Genomic DNA, 24,820 nt, shown 5'->3' with positions numbered 1-24,820 from the left:
GGGCCGTCGTTTTCAGTAAGCTCACGAAACATATCTTTATCTCCGGTCATGTGATCACATCCGCTTTCAAGAACCCATTCCTTTCCTCCTGCCATGTATCCCCGATGATTTTCCATAAGACCAAAGTGTCTCATTGCATCATCAAGATCAAAGTCACTATCATTATCCTCATCATAGTGTCCATGTTCAACATCGTCATGTGGTGGATCAATTCCTAGATAGGGTGATTCATTAGAATGAGGTTGACAATGATCTTCTTTATGAATTCTAATAGGTTCGGAAATAATATTTCTAATAATTCCAACATCTCCTTTGGCACGCATAAGATTTGTAAGCTCAAATAAACAATCACCAAACTTAGGATCGTTGGAATTCATCTTACTCAAGGCAATAGACTTATGAATAATCTCATCTAGATTTTGCAAGGAATAATTTGGAAATCGTTCCTCAAGAAATTTCCATATAGTGTAGGCACACTTAAGAGTAGGCAAGCAACCTATCAAGTTTCTAGGCAAACCTCTAGTGATAAGATTAACCATTCTAATATTGTGAATCATGTCAATTGACTCATCAAGGGTAGAATGCATAGGATCAACATGAGGTGCACAAGGGCTAGTAATGTACTTGTTCAAATGATATTCACCGAAAATCACAAGCATCTCATTTTTCCACTCATGAAAGTACTCTCCATCAAGTATAGGCACTCTATGTCTAAGACTCCCCAAAGTAGACTCATCCATCTTCCTCCAATGGTGTTTAAACCAAAGCAATGGAGACCAAAGCTCTGATACCAATTGAAAGGATCGAGAAGAGGTGTCTAGAGGGGGGTGATTAAACACTCAACAAACAAAGTTGACAGTTTTTAAGTTTATCAAGTTTAGGTGGAGATTTAGCATAAGTTTAAACATTCACAATACATATCAAGCAAGCCTGCAAAGAGTATATGAGCAGCAGAAAGTAAAGCATGCAACTCGCAAGAAAGTAAAGGGATGGTATTGGAGTGTTCAAACGCAATTGGGGACACGGATGTTTTTGTCGTGGTTCCGATAGGTGGTGCTATCGTACATCCACGTTGATGGAGACTTCAACCCACGAAGGGTAACGGCTGCGCGAGTCGATAGAGGGCTCCACCCACAAAGGGTCCACGAAGAAGCAACCTTGTCTATCCCACCATGGTCGTCGCCCACGAAGGACTTGCCTCACTAGGGTAGATCTTCACGAAGTAGGCGATCTCCTTGCCCTTACAAACTCCTTGGTTCACTCCACAATCTTGTCGGAGGCTCCCAAGTGACACCTAACCAATCTAGGAGACACCACTCTCCAAAAGGTAATAGATGGTGTGTTGATGATGAACTCCTTGCTCTTGTGCTTCAAATGATAGTCTCCCCAACACTCAACTCACTCTCATAGGATTGGATTTGGTGGAAAGATGATTTGAGTGGAAAGCAACTTGGGGAAGGCTAGAGATCAAGATTCATATGGTTGGATTGGAATATCTTGGTCTCAACACATGAGTAGGTGGCTCTCTCTCAGAAAATGGGTAGTGGAAGTGTAGGCACGATCTGATGGCTTCCCTCACGAATGAGGAGAGGGTGGAGGGGTATATATAGCCTCCACACAAAATCTAACCATTACACACATTATACCAAACTCGATGGGACCGAATCAGAAAACTCGGTCGGACTGATTTAGTACATATGTGACCGTTAGGCAATTTCGGTGGGACCGATATTGGTAATAAGTAAAACAGAGAGTTGGTCAGGAAAACTCGATGTGACCGATTACATATTTTTGGTGACCAAAAATGTTGCAATAGACAACAGAGAGATTGCAAGCCCATCTCGGTGAGACCGAGATCCATCGGTGTGACCGAACTAATTAGGGTTTTTTTTTGCAGTGGCTATGACAAATGAACTCGGTGGCGCCAGATGGATCAAATCGGTGGGGCCGAGTTTGACTTTTGGTTTAGGACATATGTGGATATGAGAAATTGGATGAGGGCTTTGGAGCATATCACTAAGCATTTTGAGCAAGCAGATCATTAAGCAACACCTCATCCCCTTTTAATAGTATTGGCTTTCCTATGGACTCAATGTGATCTTGGATCACTGAAAATAAAAAATGTAGAGTCCTGAGCTTTGAGCTTGAGCCAATCCTTTGTCGTTAGCATCTTGAAGGGGTTCTAGATCCTCTTATCCATGCCACTCCACTGTTGGGCTTATCTAAAAAATATTAGAGGAAAGTATTAGTCCAACAAGAGATATGTTGACATTAATTACCAAAATTACCCAGGGAGCACTTGTGCTTTCAGTTACTAATAAGGCACTTCCTCAGGTGGTCGGATCCCCTCCTGCGCCTTTGTGTGCTCGCCGCGACGCTGCTGTCTACCGTTGTGAACATGCTGAACAAACGAGAGGAATCTGGAGAGGACTGTACGTGGAGAGGCGGACAGTCGGGACCCACCAGGTCATGGCCGTACGCAAGCAAGTGCCTCATCAAAAAAATACTTACTCCTAATCCTATACTGACGTTGGGGCCCACGGGTTTGTCAACATAGTTACATATTTTAGGTGCTTCAACCTAGTTACTATAGGAGATAAATTCACAACGAAGCCGGGGAGCTAGCAGGTATCATTTATTATCACTGGGGCAGCAAGTATCAGCTGGGTTTTGGGCTACCCCGTCTAGGCTTTCTTATTTAACATGCGCAGCCCATGACATGCCGGTTTGTATTTTCTTGAGGGCCTTCATGTATCGACCGGCCTATGGACCTCCCATCTGAGGTTTTCTTTTTCCTGAAACATTGGCAGCCCAATTTATGTATTTTTTTGAAGAAAACGCAGAGGTCTGTTCTATTTTTCTATATAAGAATAGGAATGCCTGGTCCGACTTATGTTTCCCTTATAACTATATTATATATATTTAAATTATTTTGCATGTTATTATATATTATTGTTATTGTCATCATATATTTAACAGATACTTACATATGTAAGAAAACAATATCCCACATCTTATTAACTTATAAAAATAATTTCTTAACAATAAAATCCTGGATTTTTTTGGCACAAAAATCCTAGTGATTGTGTACAAAAGCTTGGTAAGATTTAAGGACCAATGTAATAATAAATCACTTATTATTTAAATATATTTATAACAAAATGCTCAGCCCCTGTTTTATTTTTTGATAATATTGCTGGCCCAACCCAACATTATAATTAGAATCAACCCAGCAAAATCATGTATTTTGAGAAAGTGCAAATGGCCTGTAATTTTTTAGAAAAAAAATAAATGGGCCACATGGACGCTACATTATTTGTTCACCCAGCCCAGCTAATGGACTGTAATTCATATAAAAAAGATCAAATTGACTGTAAATTCTACCCCGCAGAAAAAGACTGTAAATTATGAAAAAATGGGTTGAATACGTGTCACATTTTTGGAGGCTGAAATGTGGGCCAATAGGTCGAAGCCAACGCAAGTCGTTGTCAACTTAGTCAACAAATGATTCTAACATCATTAGCCGTTGGATTTACATCTAAGGACCGGCATCCATCTTAAATCTCTCATCTTCTTCCTCTAGCACCGTCAGGACCACCTCCCGCCTCCTACTGCTAGCAGCTCTGCTTAGCACCTTTGCTGTGAAGCGCAACTCCACCGTTGGCCAGGCCATCCCTCCACCCCTCCACACCTCCTATTCCTATCCACCGACTGCCAAACCACACCGCACCAGAACCAGTTAACCCTCATACACCTCTCCGTCTGTGACTCTACTCCCGCGTCTTCCCATCTCCGGCTCATTGCTGTCCGGGGCCTCGCCGTCGTCCACCACCTTGGATGCTCTCGGCATGGAGTGGTCAATGTGGTCAACGAACGACACCATCGGAAGTAGACTGTGCGTGGAGAGGCTGACAGCTGGGTCCACGGCCGCACGCAAGGAAATGCCTCCTTATTACGCGCAAAATAATGATTCCTCCACCTGACAGCTGGGACCCACTAGAAGGGCCTCTGTATTTCACGAAAAAATGTTCCCCCCACTGACAGGTCGGACCCACCAGCTATATCTTCGCACGCAAGGAAGTGCCTCCTTATTACGCACAAAAAAAATGAATACCCCCTGTTAGCTGGGACCCACCATAGTGGGAGGCTGACTTGTGGGCCAACTAAGTTGACAGGGGCGAAGGCCTTTGTCAACTTAGTCAATATGAACGATTCTAGCTCCAGTGACCGTACGATGTCCATCCAACGGCCGTAGTGTTTCTTCAACCTCTGGTCTTCTTGCTCCAGCTGCCCAAACCAACGCCGGTCGTGCCGCATGCTCCTGCCTCCCGTGGCCGGCTGTGATGCCGCGGAGGCCTCACCGCCCCCTACTACTCCCACCGTTGGCCCGGCCATCCCTCTACTCACCCACACCCCCTATTATTCTGCGGCGACGGCAGCCTCACACCACAGCCGAACCAGTGAACCCTCATACTCCTCTACGCGTGGGCATCCACTGCCGTGTCTTCCCCGGCTCCGCGTCGACCCCTTCCTAGGACTCGCCGTCGTCCACCGGCCTGGTGCTCTCGAAGCGGCGTGGTCAACATGGTCAAGGAACGACTTCCATTGGAAGAGTATTGTATGTTGATAGGCTGACAGCTGGGTCCACGGCAGCCGCAAGGAATTGGCTCCTTATTACGCGCAAAATAATTATTCCTCCACCTAACAGCAGGGACCCACCGGACGGGCCACTATATTTCGTGAAAAAAATGTTTCCCCCCTGACTGCTGGGACCCACCAGCTACATCTTCGCACGCAAGGAAGTGCGTCCATATTACGGGAAAAAAATGATTCGCCCCCCTGACTGTTGGGACCCACCAGCTACATCTTCGCATGCAAGGAAGTGCCTGACAGTCGGGACTCACCTGGTCGAGGCGTAGGTAGCGTTATCATTCTGGTCGTGAACGTGTACGCACATACTGGTCTAGACATCCCTCTAGTCATCTAAATGATACATGATCCAAATCAACTAAACCATGTCCGATCATCACGGGAGATGGAGTAGTCTTCAATGGTGAACATCACTTTGTTGATCATATCTACTATATGATTCACGTTCGACCTTTCAGTCTCTAGTGTTCCGACGCCATATCTGTATATGCTAGGCTCATCAAGTTTAACTCGAGTATTCCACGTGTGCAAATCTGGCTTGCACCCATTGTATTTGAACGTAGAGCCTATCACACCCGATCATCACGTGGTGTCTCTGCACGAAGAACTTTCGCAACGGTGCATACTCGGGGAGAACACTTATACCTTGAAATTTAGTAAGGGATCATCTTATAATGCTACCGTCGTACTAAGCAAAATAAGATGCATAAAATATAAACATCACATGCAATCAAAATATGTGACATGATATGGCAATCATCATCTTGTGCTCATGATCTCCATCACCGAAGCAACGTCATGATCTCTATCGTCACCGGCTTGACACCTTGATCTCCATCGTAGCATCGTGGTCGTCTCGCCAACCATTGCTTCTACGACTATTTCTAACGCTTAGTGATAAAGTAAAGCAATTATATAGCGCTTGTATTTCATACGATAAAGCGACAACCATATGGCTCCTGCTAGTTGCCGATAACTTTTACAAAACATGATCATCTCATACAACAATCTTTATATCACATCATGTCTTGACCATATCATATCACAACATGCCCTGCAAAAACAAGTTAGACGTCCTCTACTTTGTTTGTTGCAAGTTTTACGTGGTTGCTATAAGCTGCTAGCATGAACCGTACATACCTACGACACAAAAACCAGAATGGTGATTTATCAAGTTTGTTGTTTTAACTTTCACAAGGACTGGCCACAGTCAAATTTGATTCAACTAAAGTTGGTTAAACAGACAACCGTCAGCCACCTTTATGAAAAACTAGTTGCATGTCTGTCGGTGGAACTGGTCTCATGAACTCGGTCATGTAAGGTTGGTCCGGACCGCTTCATCCAATAATACCGCCGAATCAAAATAAGACATTGGTGGTAAGTAGTATGACGATCATCGCCCACAACTCTTTGTGTTCTACTCGTGCATATCATCTATGCATAGACCTGGCTCGGATGCTACTGTTGGGAAACGTAGCATGCAAATTCAAAAAATTTCCTACGATCACGCAAGATCTATCTAGGAGATGCATAGCAACGAGAGGGGGAGAGTGTGTCCACATAACCTTGTAGACCGAAAGTGGAAGCGTTAACTTAACACGGTTGATGTAGTGGAACGTCTTCTCGAATCAACCGATCAAGTACCAAACGTACGACACCTCCGAGTTCTGCACACGTTCAGCTCGATGACGTCCCTCGAACTCTTGATCCAGTAGAGTGTTGATGGAGTCGATGAGTTCCATCAGCACGACGGCGTGATGACAGTGTAGGTGATGTGATCCGTGCAGGGCTTTGTCTAAGCACTACGATGATACCATCGGAGGAGTAAACGGTGGAGGGGGGCACCGCACACGGCTAATACAATGTTGTGTCTTTGGGGTGCCCCTGCCCCCGTATATAAAGGAGGGGGAAGGAGGCCGGCCACTAGGGGGCGCGCCATGGAGGGGGAGTCCTATTAGGACTCCACCCGTAGTAGGATTCGGCCCCCATTTTTCCTTCTTTCCGGAGTAGCAAAGGGGAAAGGGAGATGGAGTAGGAGAGGAAAAGGGGGGCGGGGCGCCGCCCCCGCCCCTTGTCCAATCCGGATTGGCAAGGGGGGTGCGCGCCACCTCCTATGGCCGGCCCTCTCTTCTCCACTAAGGCCCATGTGGCCCATTAACTTTCCCGAGGGGTTCCAATAACCTCCCGGTACTCCAAAACTTCCCGAAACCATTCCGGTGTCTGAATGAAACCTTCAAATATATCAATCTTTACCTCTCGACCATTTCGATACTCCTCGTCATGTCCATGATCTCATCCGAGACTACGAACAACCTTCGGTCACCAAAACACATAGCTCATAGAATACCAATCGTCACCGAACGTTAAGCGTGCGGACCCTACGGGTTCGAGAACAATGTAGACATGACTGAGACACCTCTTCGGTCAATAACTAATAGCGGAACCTGGATGCTCATATTGGTTCCCACATATTCTACGAAGATCTTTATCGGTCGAACCGCAATGTCAATATAGTTATTCCCTTTGTCATCGGTATGTTACTTGTCCGAGATTCGATCGTCGGTATCTCCATACCTAATTCAATCTCGTTACTGGCATGTCTCTTTACTTGTTCCGTAGTGCATCATTCTATAACTAACTCATTAATCACATTGCTTGCAAGGCTTCATATGATGTGCATTACCGAGAGGGCCCAGAGATACCTCTCCGATACTCGGAGTGACAAATCCTAATCTTGATCTATGCCAACCCAACAAACACCTTCGGAGATACTTGTAGAGCATATTTATAACCACCCAGTTACGCTGTGACGTTTGATAGCACACAAGCCATTCCTCCGGTGTCCAGGAGTTGCATAATCTCATAGTCGGAGGAATATATATTTGACACGAAGAAAGCAGTAGCAATAAAACTGAACGATCATTATGCTAAGCTAACGGTTGGGTCTTGTCCATCACATCATTTTACTAATGACGTGATCCCGTTATCAAATGACAACTCATGTCCATGGCTAGGAAACTTAACCATCTTTTGATCAACGAGCTAGTCTATTAGTGGCATACTAGGGACACATTGTTTTGTCTATGTATCCACACATGTATCAAGTTTCTGGTTAATACAATTCTAGCATGAATAATAAACATTTATCATGAATAAGGAAATTTAAAATAACAACTTTATTATTGCCTCTAGGGCATATTTCCTTCACCGCCTTGTGAGCCGCCATCTTGCTGCGCGAGGATGTGTCGCCGCTGACACGAACGAGGTAGTGAAGGAGGTGGCCGCGTGCACTAGGGATCAACGAGCAGGGCGCCTTCCTCCTCCTTCCTTGCGCCCACACGCCACCGGGGCAGGGGTGGCGGTTCCACCTCCTTGTCGTGCCTGAAACAACATGACGGGACGCCTGCTTAAATAGCCTGGCCAGGCGGACCGGCGTGTGGCGCACGGTGTCATCACCCTCTTGAGGGTGTCGTTGTGGACCCTCGGTTCCTCTCAGTTGCATATGGCTTATGGCGTCGGGTTTGCTTTCTCGCTGGTGTAGTGCATCCTTGCCTCCAGCGAGGGGTGGTTTCGATGACCGCCTATCTTGTAGACGTGTCCTCGTGGTCTTCGTTCTCGGTCCTTGCCGTCTCTTGGCAGGAGCGGCGCTCCATGGCCCGAAGCGAGGGTCCGTCTCGACGATGAGTCGGTCCTTTTTGGAGATGGCTCGTGTGTTCGGGTCCTCGTGGCATGGTGGTTTCTCTTGGTGGCACGGTTTCGGTCCTCTTGGTGTCTTGGTTGTAGTGTGCTAGGGGTGGCCTCTCCTGTTTTTCATGTTTGGCGTTGCGTTAGTGGCACCTGTGCCACTCTCCCGGTGTCTTTTCATCTTTCATTCTGACCTGCTTGTATGAGGGTGTTTCCTCACCACTACCTATCGGTTCGGCCATTTGTGCCTTTATTTATAAAGGGGGGCAAAAGCCTGTTTCGAGGTGGACCGGCGCCGCTTCAATGCGGGCGCCGTGACCAGTCACGTCGGCCTAACCGGCATGAATGCAAGTAGGCAGTCTTGAGCAGCAGTGTATGCACGGTAAGGACTTTGGATGAAACCGCTCAGTCGGGCATCTACATGACGGACATTTACCTCCAACCGGTTTGTTTTCGATTTATGGGATTTTAAACGTGCAGATCAATCCACGGACATTTGATACACGAGTAAAGCTACACCTACCTAATGTTTGTTACGTTTGTTACGTATCATCTTATTTGGCAGTTTCATATTGATCAATAGTTGGCGGCATGGGCCCACCATGAAGTTTAGGGGGCAGTTTAAGTAATGGGAAAGGGATTTACATAGGTTTGTTAAGTAGAATCATAATGTAGGTGTAGCATTTTCGTTGATACAACGTGTTTGAACCGCACGGTCGAGACATTTAGGCGTGTCTTGATGCAGGGCGTTGGAGTTGCCATAAGCAGAGAGACCCTTTCAAATGGTGGAGCACTCGGCCCTCAACCTCCGGCCTCTCTCTCCTCCATTCTCTCTCCACCTCTGCATGCCAACCCAGCAACGCGCGCGGACCACCAACAACTATTGACCATTACGACGCGCCCCGCCCCGATCGCCATTCTCTTCCGCGATTCGGCTCTTTCCCCCAAGAAATGGACAGCCGGAATCAGGCGCCGCAGAAGTCCAGCAGCTTCTCGTCGGCCTCCAGCAACAAGGCCCGGGAGGTCGACCGCAACCTCTCCCTCGGCACCCTCCGGCATGGCGACCACGACCGGAGGGGCTCCGCCGGCGCCACCTGGGAGCAGATCAAGGAGGAGTGCGAGGACGACGAGGAGGACGGCTGCGGCGACCCGGGCGTGTCCGAGTTGTCGGGGGAGATCGACGCGTTTATCGTGGGCCGGGATGGCCAAGCGCCGCTGAGCCTCCCGGAGGCGACGCTCGAGAAGTTCGCCGCCGCCGTCGAGCTGCAGATCGCGCAGACGGAGAACTCGCGGGATAAGTGGGCTAAGGGCGAGCCGCCGGTGCTCGCGGCCATCGCGCGCATTTCGGCCCTCGCGTCCGCGCTCGCCAAGAACCCGGAGGCCAGCAGCAAGTACGCCTCCGGCGCGCACCGGGTCACCGCCGTGCTGCAGCGTGCGATGGCGTTCCTCGAGGACGAGTTCCACGCGCTGCTCGAGCCCAAGTCGGACACCTGCAAGTTGATAAGACGGCCGCCTTCGTTCGAGCAAGGCGGACACGAGGCCGACCGGTGCGTCCTCCGACCACCCGACACCGCCCCTGCAGCGGCGGAGCCCAAACCGCCGTACACGCCGGAGACCGTGGAGCGGCTCCGGTCCATCGCCGACCTCATGGTGGCCGCCGGGTACGTAACGGAGTGCACGCAGATGTTGCTGGTGGCACGCCGGAACGCGTTCGACGCGTCGGTGCGCGCGCTCGGGTACGAGAAGGCAAGCATCGACGACGTCGTGCGGATGACGTGGGAGGCGCTGGAGACCGAGATTGTGACGTGGATCAAGGCGTTCAGGCACGCCATCAACGTGGGCCTCTCCACGGAGCACGACCTCTGCGGCCGCGTCTTCAGCGGCCGCCACGCCAGCGTCGGCAGAGGCGTCTTCGCCGACCTGGCCCGATGCATCATGCTCCACATGCTCAACTTCACGGAGGCCGTGGCCATGACACGCCGCTCCGCCGAGAAGCTCTTCAAGGTGCTCGACATGTACGAGGCCGTCCGCGACTCATCTCCGGTCATCGACGCCTTCCTGTCCGCCTCCGCCTCCGACGAACCCGCGGCCGGCAACGCCCTGGCGGACCTCAAGACCGAGATCGCGGCCGCACGTTCCCGGATCGGCGAGTCGGCGGCCAGCATCTTCTGCGAGCTGGAGAGCTCCATCCGCGCGGACGCCGGCAAGCAGCCGGTCCCCGGCGGCGCCGTGCACCCGCTGACCCGCTACGTGATGAACTACCTCAAGTACACGTGCGAGTACAACAGCACGCTCGAGCAGGTGTTCCGGGAGCACCGGCGGAGCGACGCCGTGGACGGGGAGGACAACAACCCGTTCGCGGCGCAGCTGATGGAGGTGATGGAGCTCCTCCAGGGGAACCTGGAAGGGAAGTCGCGGCTGTACAAGGACCCGGCCCTGAGCAGCATCTTCCTGATGAACAACGGGCGGTACATGCTGCAGAAGATCCGGGGGTCGCCGGAGACGAACGCGATGCTGGGCGAGACTTGGGCGCGGAAGCAGTCGACGAATCTGCGGCAGTACCACAAGAACTACCAGCGGGAGACGTGGAACCGGGTGCTGACCCTGCTCCGCGATGACGGCGTGCTGACCGTGAAGGGCCATGTGCAGAAGACGCTGCTCAAGGAACGGTTCAAGCAGTTCAACTCCGCCATGGACGATATCCAAAAGACGCAGGGGGCGTGGGTGGTAAGCGACGAGCAGCTGCAGTCGGAGCTCCGGGTTTCCATCGCCGCCGTGGTGGTGCCGGCGTACCGGTCGTTCCTGGGGCGGTTCGCGCAGACATTCAGCGCCGGGAGGCAGGCGGAGAAGTACGTGAAGCTGAGCGCGGAGGACCTGGAGGGGATCATCGACGAGCTCTTCGACGGTAACCCCTCGTCCATGAGTAGGAGGAGGACATGATAAATACTCCCTCATGGACGAGGGAGTACGTAATAAACCCCAGCAGCAGCAATTGATCGATCGATTGTTTAAAAGGGAATCGGAGGAGCATTTGACCGATCGGGCTAATTCTTGGTTTAAGAAATGTACTATTGTATTATTAATTAATCGTTTATCGTTTTGTCTTGTGTTTGCTGATCATATTAAAGAAGAAAAGAATGTTACTCTAAATCGGTCGAAGAGGTGATGTATTTACTTACGGCAGATAGATATATGTATGTACTGTATCTGTTATAATGCATGTATTAATTAAAACTAAAATCTTTTCATTTTCTTGTGAATCATATGTATTTTCATCGCGGACTAATACAAATGCTGGAACTAAGGACAGTAAAACCGAACCTAAACACAGCCCTCTCATGCCTCGACGCTCCTTGCCGTCAGATTCTGTGGATTGATCATTCCTGGCCATCCGATACACCTCTTCTCGCGGATGGGCTGCTCCTGGGCCGACTGGCCTGTGGGCAGCTATTCCCGAAACCAAATCGAGGCCCTCTCGCTCGTCCGTACCAGGAAACGTCTGATCTCGGATGAACGGTCATCGAACATTTCCTTCCACCCAGACCTCCCATCTCTCTCATTCAATTCCACCCTCGATCTCTCCTCTCTCTCTCGCCAGGACACAAGTTGCGCCGCTACCGTTGTTCCGTTCGGCTCCGACCTCCTCGTGGCGCAAACCACGCCAGCCTCGTCGGAGCGTCGCCTCCGTCCTCATCTAGCCGTGGATGTTCTCCTTCTCCTGTCTTCCACAGGAAAGGCCAACAGGAGAGCATCTATTTCTCGGGGCGGCCACGAGTTCCATCCCAAGATCGGTGGCGCACCACACCCCTGAAGCATGTATACGATCTTTACCTCGAGTCCTTGGGCGCGACGCCGCCAGATCGGCCACGCTCGAGCACCTAGCCATGCGGCAGCCAGCGATAGAAGAAACAATGAGTTTCGGGCGCAGCCAGCGATGTGGTCGTCGTGAAACTCAGTGGGGCTGGAGGTGCTCTACCAGCATGTCTAGCTTGGCACTTCAGTGGCGCTGAACGACGGCCCGACGATGAATCTACAAGATCCCTAGAACGGATTGATTGTATCGGTATTGAGGGCTTGCAGAAGTCGCGGCTCCCAACCCTGACAGTCACGGCCTTGTCGTTGTCGACTTCATCTTCCGCTACTGTTCCGGGATAAAGTGTGGCGGTTGGTGTTTTCCATATCAATGAATACCAAGAAGAAATCTTCTGAAAAGTGGGGAGCATTTTACATATCCTTGTCTGTTTTCCTTCGGTTCAATAGTCAAGTCTGGCTTCAATTTGTTCCTGAGAGTTGCCGGTAATCCAATCAATGGCTGGCTATATTCTACATTTGCCCCACACGATCTGGTTTTATGCGTTCCTAAACAGATGTGATACTAGAAAACCACATAAATTTGTCCTGTTGCAAGAATAAGGCTGTGTTTGATAGCAAAGTATTATATAAACCAAAGTATCAAAAACTATAGTAATTTTGCATGTAGGTGTGAGATACCATAGTTTTATCAAAACAGAGTATTTTAAAGTATTCACAATACATAGAACCTGTTTGGCTGTTGCCACATAACGCTATAAATTTTGCTGTTTAGCTGTTGCATTTAAGCACTCAGCAGCTCTATTTTTTTAAGAGGTTTGGGGTTCTTTTTTTTATGCAGAGAAAAAACTGCAGCTTGCCCAATACTACAATATTAAAAGCACAGTTGTTAGGGGCAACCAAACAAATCATTGTAAATAAAACTATGATAATCTCAAAAACTTTAGTATTCTCAAAATACTTAGAAAATACTTTGCTATCAAACAGGGCCTAAGCAGTTCCCAAAATATGTGTTTTCCTCTTATTTGCCAATAAAATATTTTGCATGAAACATTCGCAGCTAGGATAAGCTATTTACATAAACTGCTCACTTGAAAATGAGAGTGCTCTATTGCTTGATGCAGATAAATAGATAATGTTGCTATGCATGGGTGGTGGCAATTTCAGATATCTTGAGGACAGTAGTAGGTAAAATGCCAATAATGTAAATCATTGTCAGTGCCTCTGTCGGAATTGACTTATAAGCTACACGTTGAACTTTAAATTTTATTGACTATCTGATTATGGATGCTTGTTGGAGTTGTGTCGAATAGTGTACAGGGTAGGTTCCAGTTGGATTTGTAGTTATATTGTGTTTAGATAGGATATGGAGTGGTGTCCTAGTAAGACACTTGTATCCTAGGCCTCTCATATATAGCGGGGCTAGACACACGATGTAACCTATGCCAACATAATAGCACCGGAACGCAGGGGAAGCCGGCGGCATGTGCCTGTGTCCAGGGCAACCGGGTGCGGTATTATAGCGGTGTCATGGGGAGGAGCGCCCAGAGTCATGCCCCGGGGATGTAGCCATATTGGTGAACCTCGTTAACAAATCTCGGTGTCGTGTCTCATGTGATTGCTTAGTCCTCGGATGATCAACGATATGCCTTGAATTTATTCCTACAAGTGGTATCATGAGCTAGGCTGATTGAGGGTATTGATCGTTGATTTAGAGGATGATACGTGTGCACGGGCTAGGCGTGCGGCAACCACGATTGATCGGGCGAGCGTACAGGCAGCAGCGGCGGCGCACCGCGCACGGGCAGGCAGGCAGGCAGCAGATCGGTCGATCGATTCTTGCGGAAGCCCGCGTGGGCAGCGGCCCGCGTGGCGGAAGCCGCACGGCTGCATGTCGTGGAGTCATGTACACGTACGGGACAAGCGGTGTATCAGGTCGCGTACATCAGGCGAGAGAAATCAAAACCGTGATTTGTTTTGGACAAAAAAGATAGGGACCGAGTCCCTGGAGGCAGCGGCCTCTCCTATGTGACACGGAGGCAGGCAGATTGATTCGAGCGAACGAAAAAAAAATCCATCAGCGATACAGCATCGGAATTAGCGGAAGGCTTTAGCAAAGCTTGCATCGGGATGTGTTTGGCAGTAAATAGCACAATGGCGCAGTGGTACAGAGGATCTGGCTAAGCACCAAGGAGCGTTGGACCATCCGTGAGTAGCAAGTTCAATCAAGTTGCAGTCTAGTATTTTGCTACTTATACACGAGAAGGGTATTAGAGACTTTGGGCTTTGCTAGACGTACACGGACTGCAGGGCATTGCGTCTGGTAGCAGCTTGATTAATTTTTCATGGGTCAGCCGTACAAAGAATCATGGTGCCAACGGTTATCAGGTTTGAGGTGGAGAAGTTTGATGGGACTGAAAACCTTGGGATATGGCAGACATGGGTGGAAGATTGTTGGCGTGACAGGGATGCTTGAAGGTGTTGCGGAAAGTCATGACAGCTATGATGGAGTTATCATGTGATGGATGGAAATTCGCGAAGATGATTTGGGAGCCTTGAGTGTGTCGTGTAGCCGAATAAAATCGGTTTGGTCGAACAAGCTAGTCTGACGGATCGACGCAAGTCGGTTGTACAGAAGACGGTGGTGGGATCGACGACGACGATGTAGGAGCGTGATGCTGATGGTGACCGACTTCTGGGGCGTGGAAACATGTGACACAGGCCCCGAGGGTTTGTGTGGCTTCGACAAGACTATGGCGCGGGGTTGATTCAAGACGGTGCACACATGAGAGCTTGAAGTCGACGGGGTGCGAGGGTGGACTGATCATCTACCATGGAGTCATGTTGAAGGTGGAACTGGAGTCTGGAGGACTTCACTTGGTGCTGATTGAGGGGCTATGGCATAAGAGCTCAGAGAGTCGAAGCCTATTTCAGGGGGAAAAGCGAGTGACATGCAGTTCGGACTGGAGCCCAAGGGTCTGATGGAAGCGTGAAACTCGTCATCGGTCGGTGATGATCGGTGGTACTCTGCAGTGGGGGTTGAATGGTGTGGGTTCGCGACCCTTGAGACTCGACCGGGACAGCGGAGGCTCGACGCAGTAATAGCGGTGAGGCATGCGGTATGCATGGGACATGGAGACGGGCCAGGACTCTGGTGGTCATACATGTGGTGAGACAACTGTGAATTTGATTCGGGATGACTCCAAGCAACGGTGAAATTCTTTCAAGTTTCAGACAGACGGTCAAGAAAGGAGCCGTGGCGTTGAGTTCAGGTAACTCTTATGTGTGACACCCAATATGTGAGTTGTTCAATTTCACGCAGGTCAGTGATCAGTGTGTGATGGCGTTGGACTGATACTCTGAAAGTTGGGAGCACAAACTAGAATAACAAGGAACTTAATTTTGCTCGAGCGTTGACTGTGGTCAAGAAAAGGAGGGACTACAAGTTGCAGGTGGAGTCATATGGAGTTTTGGTGTAGCAGAGGTGCTCATGGGATAAGCTCAAGTCCAATGTACATGGAAGTTTGACGCATGGACGAATTCAAGGTGGTGTAGAATATTCGCCAAGGTGGAGTTTGTTGGAGTTGTGTCGAATATAGTGTACAGGGTAGGTTACATTTGGACTTGTAGTTGTATTGTGTTTAGATAGGATATGGGGTCGTGTCCTAGTAGGACACTTGTATGCTAGGCCTCTCATATATAGCGGGGCTAGATACACGATGTAACCTGTGCCAACATAATAGCACTGAAACGCAGGGAAAGCCGGCGGCATGTGCTGGTGTCCAGGACAACCGGGTGCGGTATTATAGCGGTGTCATGGGGAGGAGTGCCCAGAGTCATGCCCCGGGGATGTAGCCATATCGGTGAACCTCGTTAACAAATCTCGGTGTCGTGCCTCGTGTAATTGCTTGGTCCTCGGATGATCAACGGTATGCCTTGAATTTATTCCTACAATGCTGTTGTAGTCACATTTCTTTTTTTGAAGTTCTGACTATTCATTGCAATCAAGAACTACTTTTTATATGAAATTCGCAAATGCCATGTGTCTTAACAAACAACTATTATAATGTATGATAAATCCTACGAAGGATCCATAGTCTGTTCTCTGTTTTTACTTTGGTATCCTGGATGATTGTGTGTGTCAAGTTTGTCATTTTCTGAAACTATGCAAATTTCAATACATCCTTGTGAGTTGTGTGTTGAGTTAATTCATTAACCTGAATGAGTGTTGAAGGTGACAAAAGTAAATAGGATTTTACAACTTAGATTGTCCTTTGTAACGCCAATCGATATGTTATGACAACTAATCTGACCTACTGAGATCTCCAATGTGTGTACGCAAGGCATGCAAGGAAATACTACACTCAAAATGTAGCCAAAATTTTAAAAATTATAACCAATGAATTTTGAGTTACAACACTAGAACAAAGGATACATGGAAACTAAGACGCTAGAACTCAGAACGCAAACATTTTAATTCGTCACTCAATTCATTGAACAAGACTCTTTTCAGTTCATAGTATCTGCCCACATCTTGCAGTAGGGGCGCAAAGATCTACTTCTCGTCTATCAGAAATATATCTATCTTATTAAGCAAAGCATAAACATATATATTCAGACCACAATCTAGAGACATATTTGAATGTTTGCAGTTCATTAGATAAAAATACAATGTTGCAAAAAAATAAATATGATCAACCTTAGCATTTAGAACTTTTTCCAGTTTAGAGAACTTAACCTCGCAATCCAAATCCGAAGAGAGACGCATAAGCAGTACAAAGAAAAATTAGAAGAGATCTATGGACCGTAGAGAGCAAATAAAATATATGATAGAAACTATGAAGCAATAAAACTTCAGAAATATTTTGCAGTCCATGGCAGAAACACAAGAAGATAGATTATGCCTTTAACTTAAATTATGTAGCAAAACAAAAGAGGTCTCTATATCTTTCTGAATGTTTGCCTTTTCTTCAGGTGTACATAACACATTTGTCTTGTGTTTAAATTACTGATTGAACAACTGTTAGAAACATGGTGAGGGCGAACCCAATGATTTCAGAAGCACTATAAAAAGAAGTGTTGAGCATAAAAGGGTGATCTACTGTAATGGTGATGCTTTTCTTAGAGTGGGATGATATGTTTTTCTTCTTAGGAACCTACTGTAGTGTAATGCCATGACATGTGTGTAAAAATTATATCATGGTATACTCTTTATATTGCATCTTTGGTTCAGTGCTTACTTTGTGGTTTTTTCCATCGGATTTAGTGAAAGCTTGATGGTGATATCTATGCATCCACTGAAATAACTAAAATTTTCATTGATTCAGTAGCTGATGTCATGATAAGAATAATTACTCTTCGCATTTCTTTCATATAGTTAAGTTTGTAATGTATGAACATATGCGGATCCATTTACCTTCTAACATCCTTATTACGTTGTAGAATTACCATGAAGGAAGGGGGCAGCCAGGTGTCTCTCGGTCCACACTGGCTCGCTGATCCTTTTGTCCTCTCTCTCAAAGCGACCGTCTGGTTGACTCTTGTGGACCGCTGGTCGGTTAGCTAAATGGGATGCGGTATAGAGGCCCAGTTTACTAGAGGTCTTCAAAGTTTCCTCTAGGAAAACAACTCTAAAACTTTTGGCCCAGAAATCAAGAAGTGCAGTGCAGACCGAATTAGACAGCAGCTCTTACAACTGTAATATAGGTGGTTGTGTCAAAGGCCCTGGGAGAGGTGTCGTCTGCATAGGCTTGGCATGGCTGCAGCGGTCGCAACACTAGGATAACCCAACAAATATAGAACAAAGACATCATGCAAATGGTAAGTATCTAATTTGAGTGTGTGAAATGAAGCAGAAGTGTTACTGAAAATAGAACTGAAATATGTTTATGCTTATTTAAAGATATTCCTATTATTTTACTGAATTCCATCGAAGGTAGTCTATTTAGCTGATTCAATCCCTACAGCTGCTCGTATGGTATTTAGTATATCATTAATTTGATTTCCTAATTAACTAAATTCCTTATTAGCACTCTTCTTCATGAATGTGATGCACTTCACAAGAAATGCCTGGTGCACCGGGCTCGCCTAATTCTTCTTTGTTGCTGAACATTGTGGCCCTTTGGGTAGAGAGTCCTTCTAAGGTTTCATTAATGCGCCATCTATACAGTCTATAATGACCGGTTATGTCTCCTGTTACATGTTTATTTGGTGTTGCTTGTCTTGGCTAATTAATTGGTTGTATTTACCACATACATTGTTGTATATGTAAACCTTTCTTTTTCCTAAGTATATATACGAGATTTTGTTGATTATTGACTAATACTATAAGGTTATGTTTGCATGACTATACTATATTTCATGTGCTCATATATTTACAAAAATCCCTATCCAAATAGACGGGTGCGGCAACGCGCACCATCAATGATCTAGTTCATCGGTATTATTGCATTGTTTCCCGGGATGAGAGAAATTCATGCCAAGAACATGCAGGTTCTAGAATTCATTGGCAAATTTTTTGTCTCCATTTTAGAAATTCTGACAATTTCCATTGACGGCGTCGAAGTTTGCTCCTATGTTTGTTTGCTGAGAAAATAAATTCATCGTCATCATTCTCCCCGGGCAAGCGCCATCACCATCGCTTCTCCCTGAGCAAGCGATTCCGACTTCGCAACCCCCCCCCCCCAACAGCATAGAGGTCATGTGAAGCCACTAGAATATCTACGCCAATCACTCAACCACCTGCAACGAAGGGCAGCACAACCCTAATTTTGAACAGAGTTGTGAAGGAGTATCACCTTCAAGAAGGCTGCGACGACCATGAGCGCCATCGGTGCTAGCTCCGACCATGACCGGAGTCAAGCTTTCACCTGGTATCGTCACATAGTACCCCTACTAAACCAGTTCAACCGCCCACAATGGATCGCCACCCATGAATCAGTCTGCCCACAGAGAGTGGCGAGGAGCCAACGCAGTGCGGTGACAGCAGCCGTCCAGCCATCGAATCGGCTAGTGGAAAATAGTAAAGAGATATTAAACTAAATGCTAACTAAGACATAAAATAAATTTTAAGACCAGAACGATAAAATAAACTAAGGAGACTTAATGTGATGTTTTACTCTAGCAGCAAAGGCGATGTATGATACGTCCATTTTGCATCATGTTTTCCTACTATTATTTATAATGTTTTTGGTCATTATTGCACAAGCAATCCTAATGTCTTTTCTCTCTTGTTTTGCATATTTCACATGAAGAGGGAGATTGCTGGCAGCCAGAATTCTGAACCTGAAAAATCTACAACAGAGATAGATATTCTCCGGAGCTACAAATGACCTGGAAATGTACGGAGAATTATTTTGCAATAAATAAAAAATATTGGAAGAAGAATCATCGGGAGGGGCCCCACCAGGGAGTCATGAGCTCAGATGGCGCCCCCCGGGGGGGCGCCATGGAGCTCGTGGCTCCACCAGCAAGCCCCTGTTGCCCCCCTTCTCCTATATGGCGCCTTTTGCCCTAGAAAAAAATAATCAAAAGAAGACTTTCGAGATGAAGCGCCGCCGTCTCGAGGCGGAACCTGGGCATGAGCACTTTTGCTCTCCGGCAAAGCGATTCGGCCACGGATACTTCCCTCCGGGTGGGGGAAATCGAAGCCATTACCATCACCAACGATCCTCTCATCATGGGAGGACCAATATTCATCAACATCGTCACCAACACCATCTCATCTAAAACCCTAGTCCATCTCTTGCATTCAATCTTTGTCCCATAAGGGGTCGATTTGGATCCATACGTTTCATGCTATGGCTATATTGATAGAGGCGAGGGTGGCCCAATCTTTTGATGAGATGATAACTATCGATTCGGTGGAGTCGACTTTGACGATCCGACTACAAACGTGCACAATGTTGCGGCTTAGCAATCGCTAAACTAATCTCCTGATGTTACTGGCGATGCTGGAAGCACGACCAGCCTGACCACGAAGGTCTATTCCTGCACGCAATCGAATAACAAGCAAGAATATGATAAAAGCAATCTGAATATTGCGAATATAGATGAAGTATTGATAAAGGTGGTGATCCGAAAGTGGTCTTAGTCTGGTCTTTGGACACAAACGAAGTACACGAAGTTGCAATGGCTAACTTTTAACTAAACAAATCCCAAGCAAAAAGCTACTAGATTGATCTACTTATATAGGAGCAAGGGGTGGCAGCCAAGGAGGTGGGAGGACGTCCCAAGGCAGCCTAAAACTAACCCTAGGTCGTACAATGCCAATTGGCCCAAGTGGAGCTGATGTAACACCTTTGGATTTGTAGTTTGGCACGGATTCTGCTGTAGCATCAGATTGTTTCATCAATATCTCAACGATTCAGACGAATTTGAAGGTGAATCAAATTGGGTTGGAAAGTGCACGAAATCTACTTTCCAACAAAAAAGAATCACCCAATTCGGAGTATGTATGAAAGAGATCTTGGTGTTTTGAGTCAGGTATCTCTATGTAGTCCGAGTCTGAGTCCAAAACGTGAGAGACTTGGACTCTATCTTCTCTTGGCCCAAAAGTGATGTGAGGGTACTTTTTGAACAACACCTAAACTTCTTTTTCCCTTATCTACATATGTGGATTGTACAAATGTCCCATACACCTGCAATTAGACATGGCACAAAAGTCTGTGAAGTATTTTTGTCCTAGATACCATAATATATTATTGCATAGTTTACATTAGAAATCACCTCACAAATATGCATGCATGCAATATTTTTGGTCATGTCCTCATCATCCGCCCCTTCTTGAAAACAAAGCCGTCCTCGATGTTGCTTTATCTGAAATGTGGCTAAAAAGAGACAAAGTGTACATGCTGTATATATATATGTCATCCATTTTTACTTCTCTTGGTTTTTGCACATATGAAACATGTATACATGAGTAATTTTCATAGTTCATAAAATATAAATCCAAAATATTATCACAAGAAGTAGAAGGCATGAAAATATTGCAACTCGGTTTGCACTTATAAGTGAAGCTCTTATTCATATCAAAAGATTGACAATGTTCATCATTAAACCATCGCAACATTGGTGAATAAACCTTACTTGCATTAATTTTACATGCTACAACATGCTTAAATAAGTAAACATACAATAGGTCATTTGACACAGAATCATCACCAAGATTAGAGGTCATATCAAAATGATTAAACATTGGCACAATTATTTTCAATTGTATTTGATCCAAATCTGATTTATTCCCTGATTCACATGGTTCTTTTCTTTTGCATCAACAGTTAATTCAATGGGTGCACTCGGCATTGTTGATATTGCATTTGTTTGATCACATGGCAAAGTGAAATCATCAACATAGTCCTCTAAAATAGGTGGTGTGATCAAAGTAGTGGGTAGGTCATCCCATGGTGCATTAAAATTGACAAGGCATTCATCATACTCATGTGGAGGTGGAAGATCAGTACCTTTGTAATTACCTTTTATGATCAACTCAGATGATGTAGGCACTCTCAGTGGTGATGTGTGATACGTCTCCAACATATCTATAATTTTTTATTGTTCCATGCTATTATACCATCTGTTTTGGATGTTTAATGGACTTTAATATGCTATTTTATATTATTTTGGGACTAACCTATTAACCGGAGGCCCAATGCCAGTTTCTGTTTTTTTGCCTATTTTAGAGTTTTGCAGAAAAGGAATACCAAATGGAGTCCAAACGGAATGAAACCTTCAGGATGATCTTTCTTGGACCGAAAGCAATCCAGAAGACTTGGAGTTGAAGTCAGAGACACAATGAGGCGTCCACGAGGCAGAAGGGCGCACCCAGGGGGTAGGCACGCCCCCACCCTCGTGGGCCCCTCGTAGCTCCACCGACGTACTTCTTTCGCCTATATATACTCTTATACCCTAAAAACCTCAGAGGGAGCCACGGAACCACTTTTCCACCGCCGCAACCTTTTGTACCCGTGAGATCCCATCTTGGGGCCTTTTCCGGCGATCTGCCGGAGGGGGAATCGATCACGGAGGGCTTCTACATCAACACCATTGCCTCTCCGATGAAGCATGTGTAGTTTACCACAGACCTTCGGGTCCATAGTTATTAGCTAGATGACTTGTTCTCTCTCTTTGATTCTCAATACAGAGTTCTCCTCAATGTTCTTGGAGATCTATTCGATGTAATACTCTTTTGTGGTGTGCTTGCCGAGATCCGATGAATTGTGGATTTATGAACAAGATTATTTATGAATATTATTTGGTTCTTCTCTGAATTCTTATATGCATGATTTGATATATTTGCAAGTCTCTTCGAATTATCGGTTTAGTTTGGCCTACTAGATTTATCTTTCTTGCCATGCGAGAAGTGCTTAGCTTTGGGTTCAATCTTGCGGTGTCCTTTCCCAGTGACAGTAGGGGCAGGAAGGCACGTATTGTATTGTTACCATCGAGGATAAAAAGATGGGGTTTATATCATATTGCTTGAGTTTATTCCTCTACATCATGTCATCTTGCTTAATGCGTTACTCCGTTCTTATGAACTTAATACTCTAGATGCATGCTGGATAGCGGTCGATGTGTGAAGTAATAGTAGTAGATGCTAGTAGGAGTCAGTCCACTTGACACAGACATGATGCCTATGTTCATGATCATTGCCTTAGATGTCTTCATAATTATGGGTTTTTCTATCAGTTGCTCGGCAGTAATTTGTTCACCCATCGTAATACATGCTATCTCGAGAGAAACCACTAGTGAAACCTATGGCCCCCGGGTCTCTTTTCCATTACATTGCATCTCTTTTCCATATTGTTGAATCTCGTTTATTATTTTGCAATCTTTACTTTCCAATCTATACAACAAAAATACCAAAAACATTTACTTTATTATCTCTATCAGATCTCACTTTTGTGAGTGACCGTGAAGGGATTGACAACCCCTTTATCGCATTAGTTGCAAGGTTATTAATTGTTTGTGCAGGTATTCGGTGACTTGTGTGTCGTCTCCTACCGGATTGATACCTTGGTTCTAAAAATTGAGGGAAATACTTATGCTATGCATCACCCTTTCCTCTTCAAGGGAAAACCAACGCAAGCTCAAGAGGTAGCAATGTGTCACATGGTGGAGTTGATGTAGTCATCACAACAATGGATGTGGTTGTCATAGTATGCCTAGTAGTTGAAGGAACAATTGTACCAACTCTTGAAATGTGCACCGTATGCTTGTTCTCCTCATGGGCAACACGTCGTTTTACTTCCTGTTTAGTTTTGCAAGCAAGACAAAACAAATGGTCCATGCAATAACACTCTTCATGAATTAGTATCTCTTGAATATCACATTTTAATCCTCCCCAAAATCTATCCATAAAATCTTCTTCACTTCCTTCTAAAAATGAGTGCAACAAAGTAGTTTGTAAATCATCATAATATTTTGATATGGTGTCAGTGCCTTGTTTTAAATATTGTAACTTTTTAATCATGCCACACGTATAATAAACATCAACAAATCTATCTCTCATGACAGGTTTTAAATCATCCCAAGTAGTAGGTATAAAATCAGGGTTTAACCAACAATATTCACTCCACCAAACTAAAGCAAAGCTACTGAAGGTACTAACCGCAGCTTACTATTTTCCACGCTCATCAAAATTATGGGAAGCAAATATAGCATTTATTTCGTACTCCCATTTAATATATAAATCAGGCCGAAAATGACCATTAAAGGGTGGCATGGAAACATTAACCTGATTATGCGCATTCTGTTGTTGTTGCTCCTCTTGTGACGGTTGTTGTGTTTTCTTAGGTGGTGGCAAGTCTCCCACGATCGACAAAGCCCATGAATTGACTCTGGATCCTGTCATGATTAGTAGAAACAATAAACAAAATCCAAAAATAATGTTCCTATGAACTACTGCGACGATGTGGTAAAACACTCACAATATAGCAAATATCAAAGTCTTACAAGTTCTTACCATGCAGTAGGTGGTGACTGGCAACCTGCGGTGTCAAATAACTCAAAAGATCGAGAAAGTAATTTCCAGGGGAACGTAAATATGCACGGTGTAGAAATATGTGGAGCTGGGTTGGCTATATATTGTAGCAAAAGATTAGCATCAATTTAGAGATGCAATGTTGAATAAACGCTCAATGACAGTACTATGATGTTCCTAGGCTAGACCGTGCAATAGACGCGAGCCTAGAACACTAACAAAATCACGGCGCTGCACGTAAACAAGGGAGGAGCACACTCTGAATTTCTTTTTTGTCTCCTTTTTTGTCTCACTTTTTTTTTACTTTTTATCTCACTTTTTTAACTTTTTTGCTCTGTCTTTTTTTCTCTCTCTTTCCAAAACAAACTAGATAAGATGCAGATTAGATCAAGCGAAGATGCGAATGACCTCAAGTATGATTATGATCATGAATGATGGGGAGCACATGGTGGAAATAGATGGATGGCGGTGGTCGACACTGGAAGGGATGATGATGCAACGGTGACGTGACTAATGTGAACAGAACTCGAAACTCTAAAGGAACTAGAAACTAAGACCAGGAATTCGACACGTCGATGCAACTGATAATTCAACTATGCAAACAATGAAAAGAAAATTGCAAATGCTCCGACTGGCTTGGATAAAGGATGAACAAATCTAACTTTTTTATGGCTTTTTCTTGGACAATTGGTAAGA

The 24,820-nt window shown here is 45.8% G+C and overlaps 1 protein-coding gene across 1 annotated transcript; it reads left to right on the top strand.

The window, feature by feature from the left end:
* The first annotated feature begins 9,109 nt into the window (after positions 1-9,109).
* Positions 9,110-11,582, top strand: LOC123111099 (exocyst complex component EXO70B1-like). Its single transcript, XM_044531785.1, has one exon. The coding sequence runs from the start codon at positions 9,286-9,288 to the stop codon at positions 11,272-11,274; it is 1,989 nt and encodes a 662-aa protein (XP_044387720.1). The 5' UTR covers positions 9,110-9,285; the 3' UTR covers positions 11,275-11,582.
* The last annotated feature ends 13,238 nt before the right edge of the window (positions 11,583-24,820 follow it).

This window comes from Triticum aestivum, chromosome 5B, assembly GCF_018294505.1.
Source record: "Triticum aestivum cultivar Chinese Spring chromosome 5B, IWGSC CS RefSeq v2.1, whole genome shotgun sequence".
Lineage (NCBI taxonomy): Eukaryota > Viridiplantae > Streptophyta > Magnoliopsida > Poales > Poaceae > Triticum > Triticum aestivum.
The sequence above is the reverse complement of the archived record's forward strand: the minus strand, read 5'-3'. Positions and strand labels throughout refer to the sequence as shown.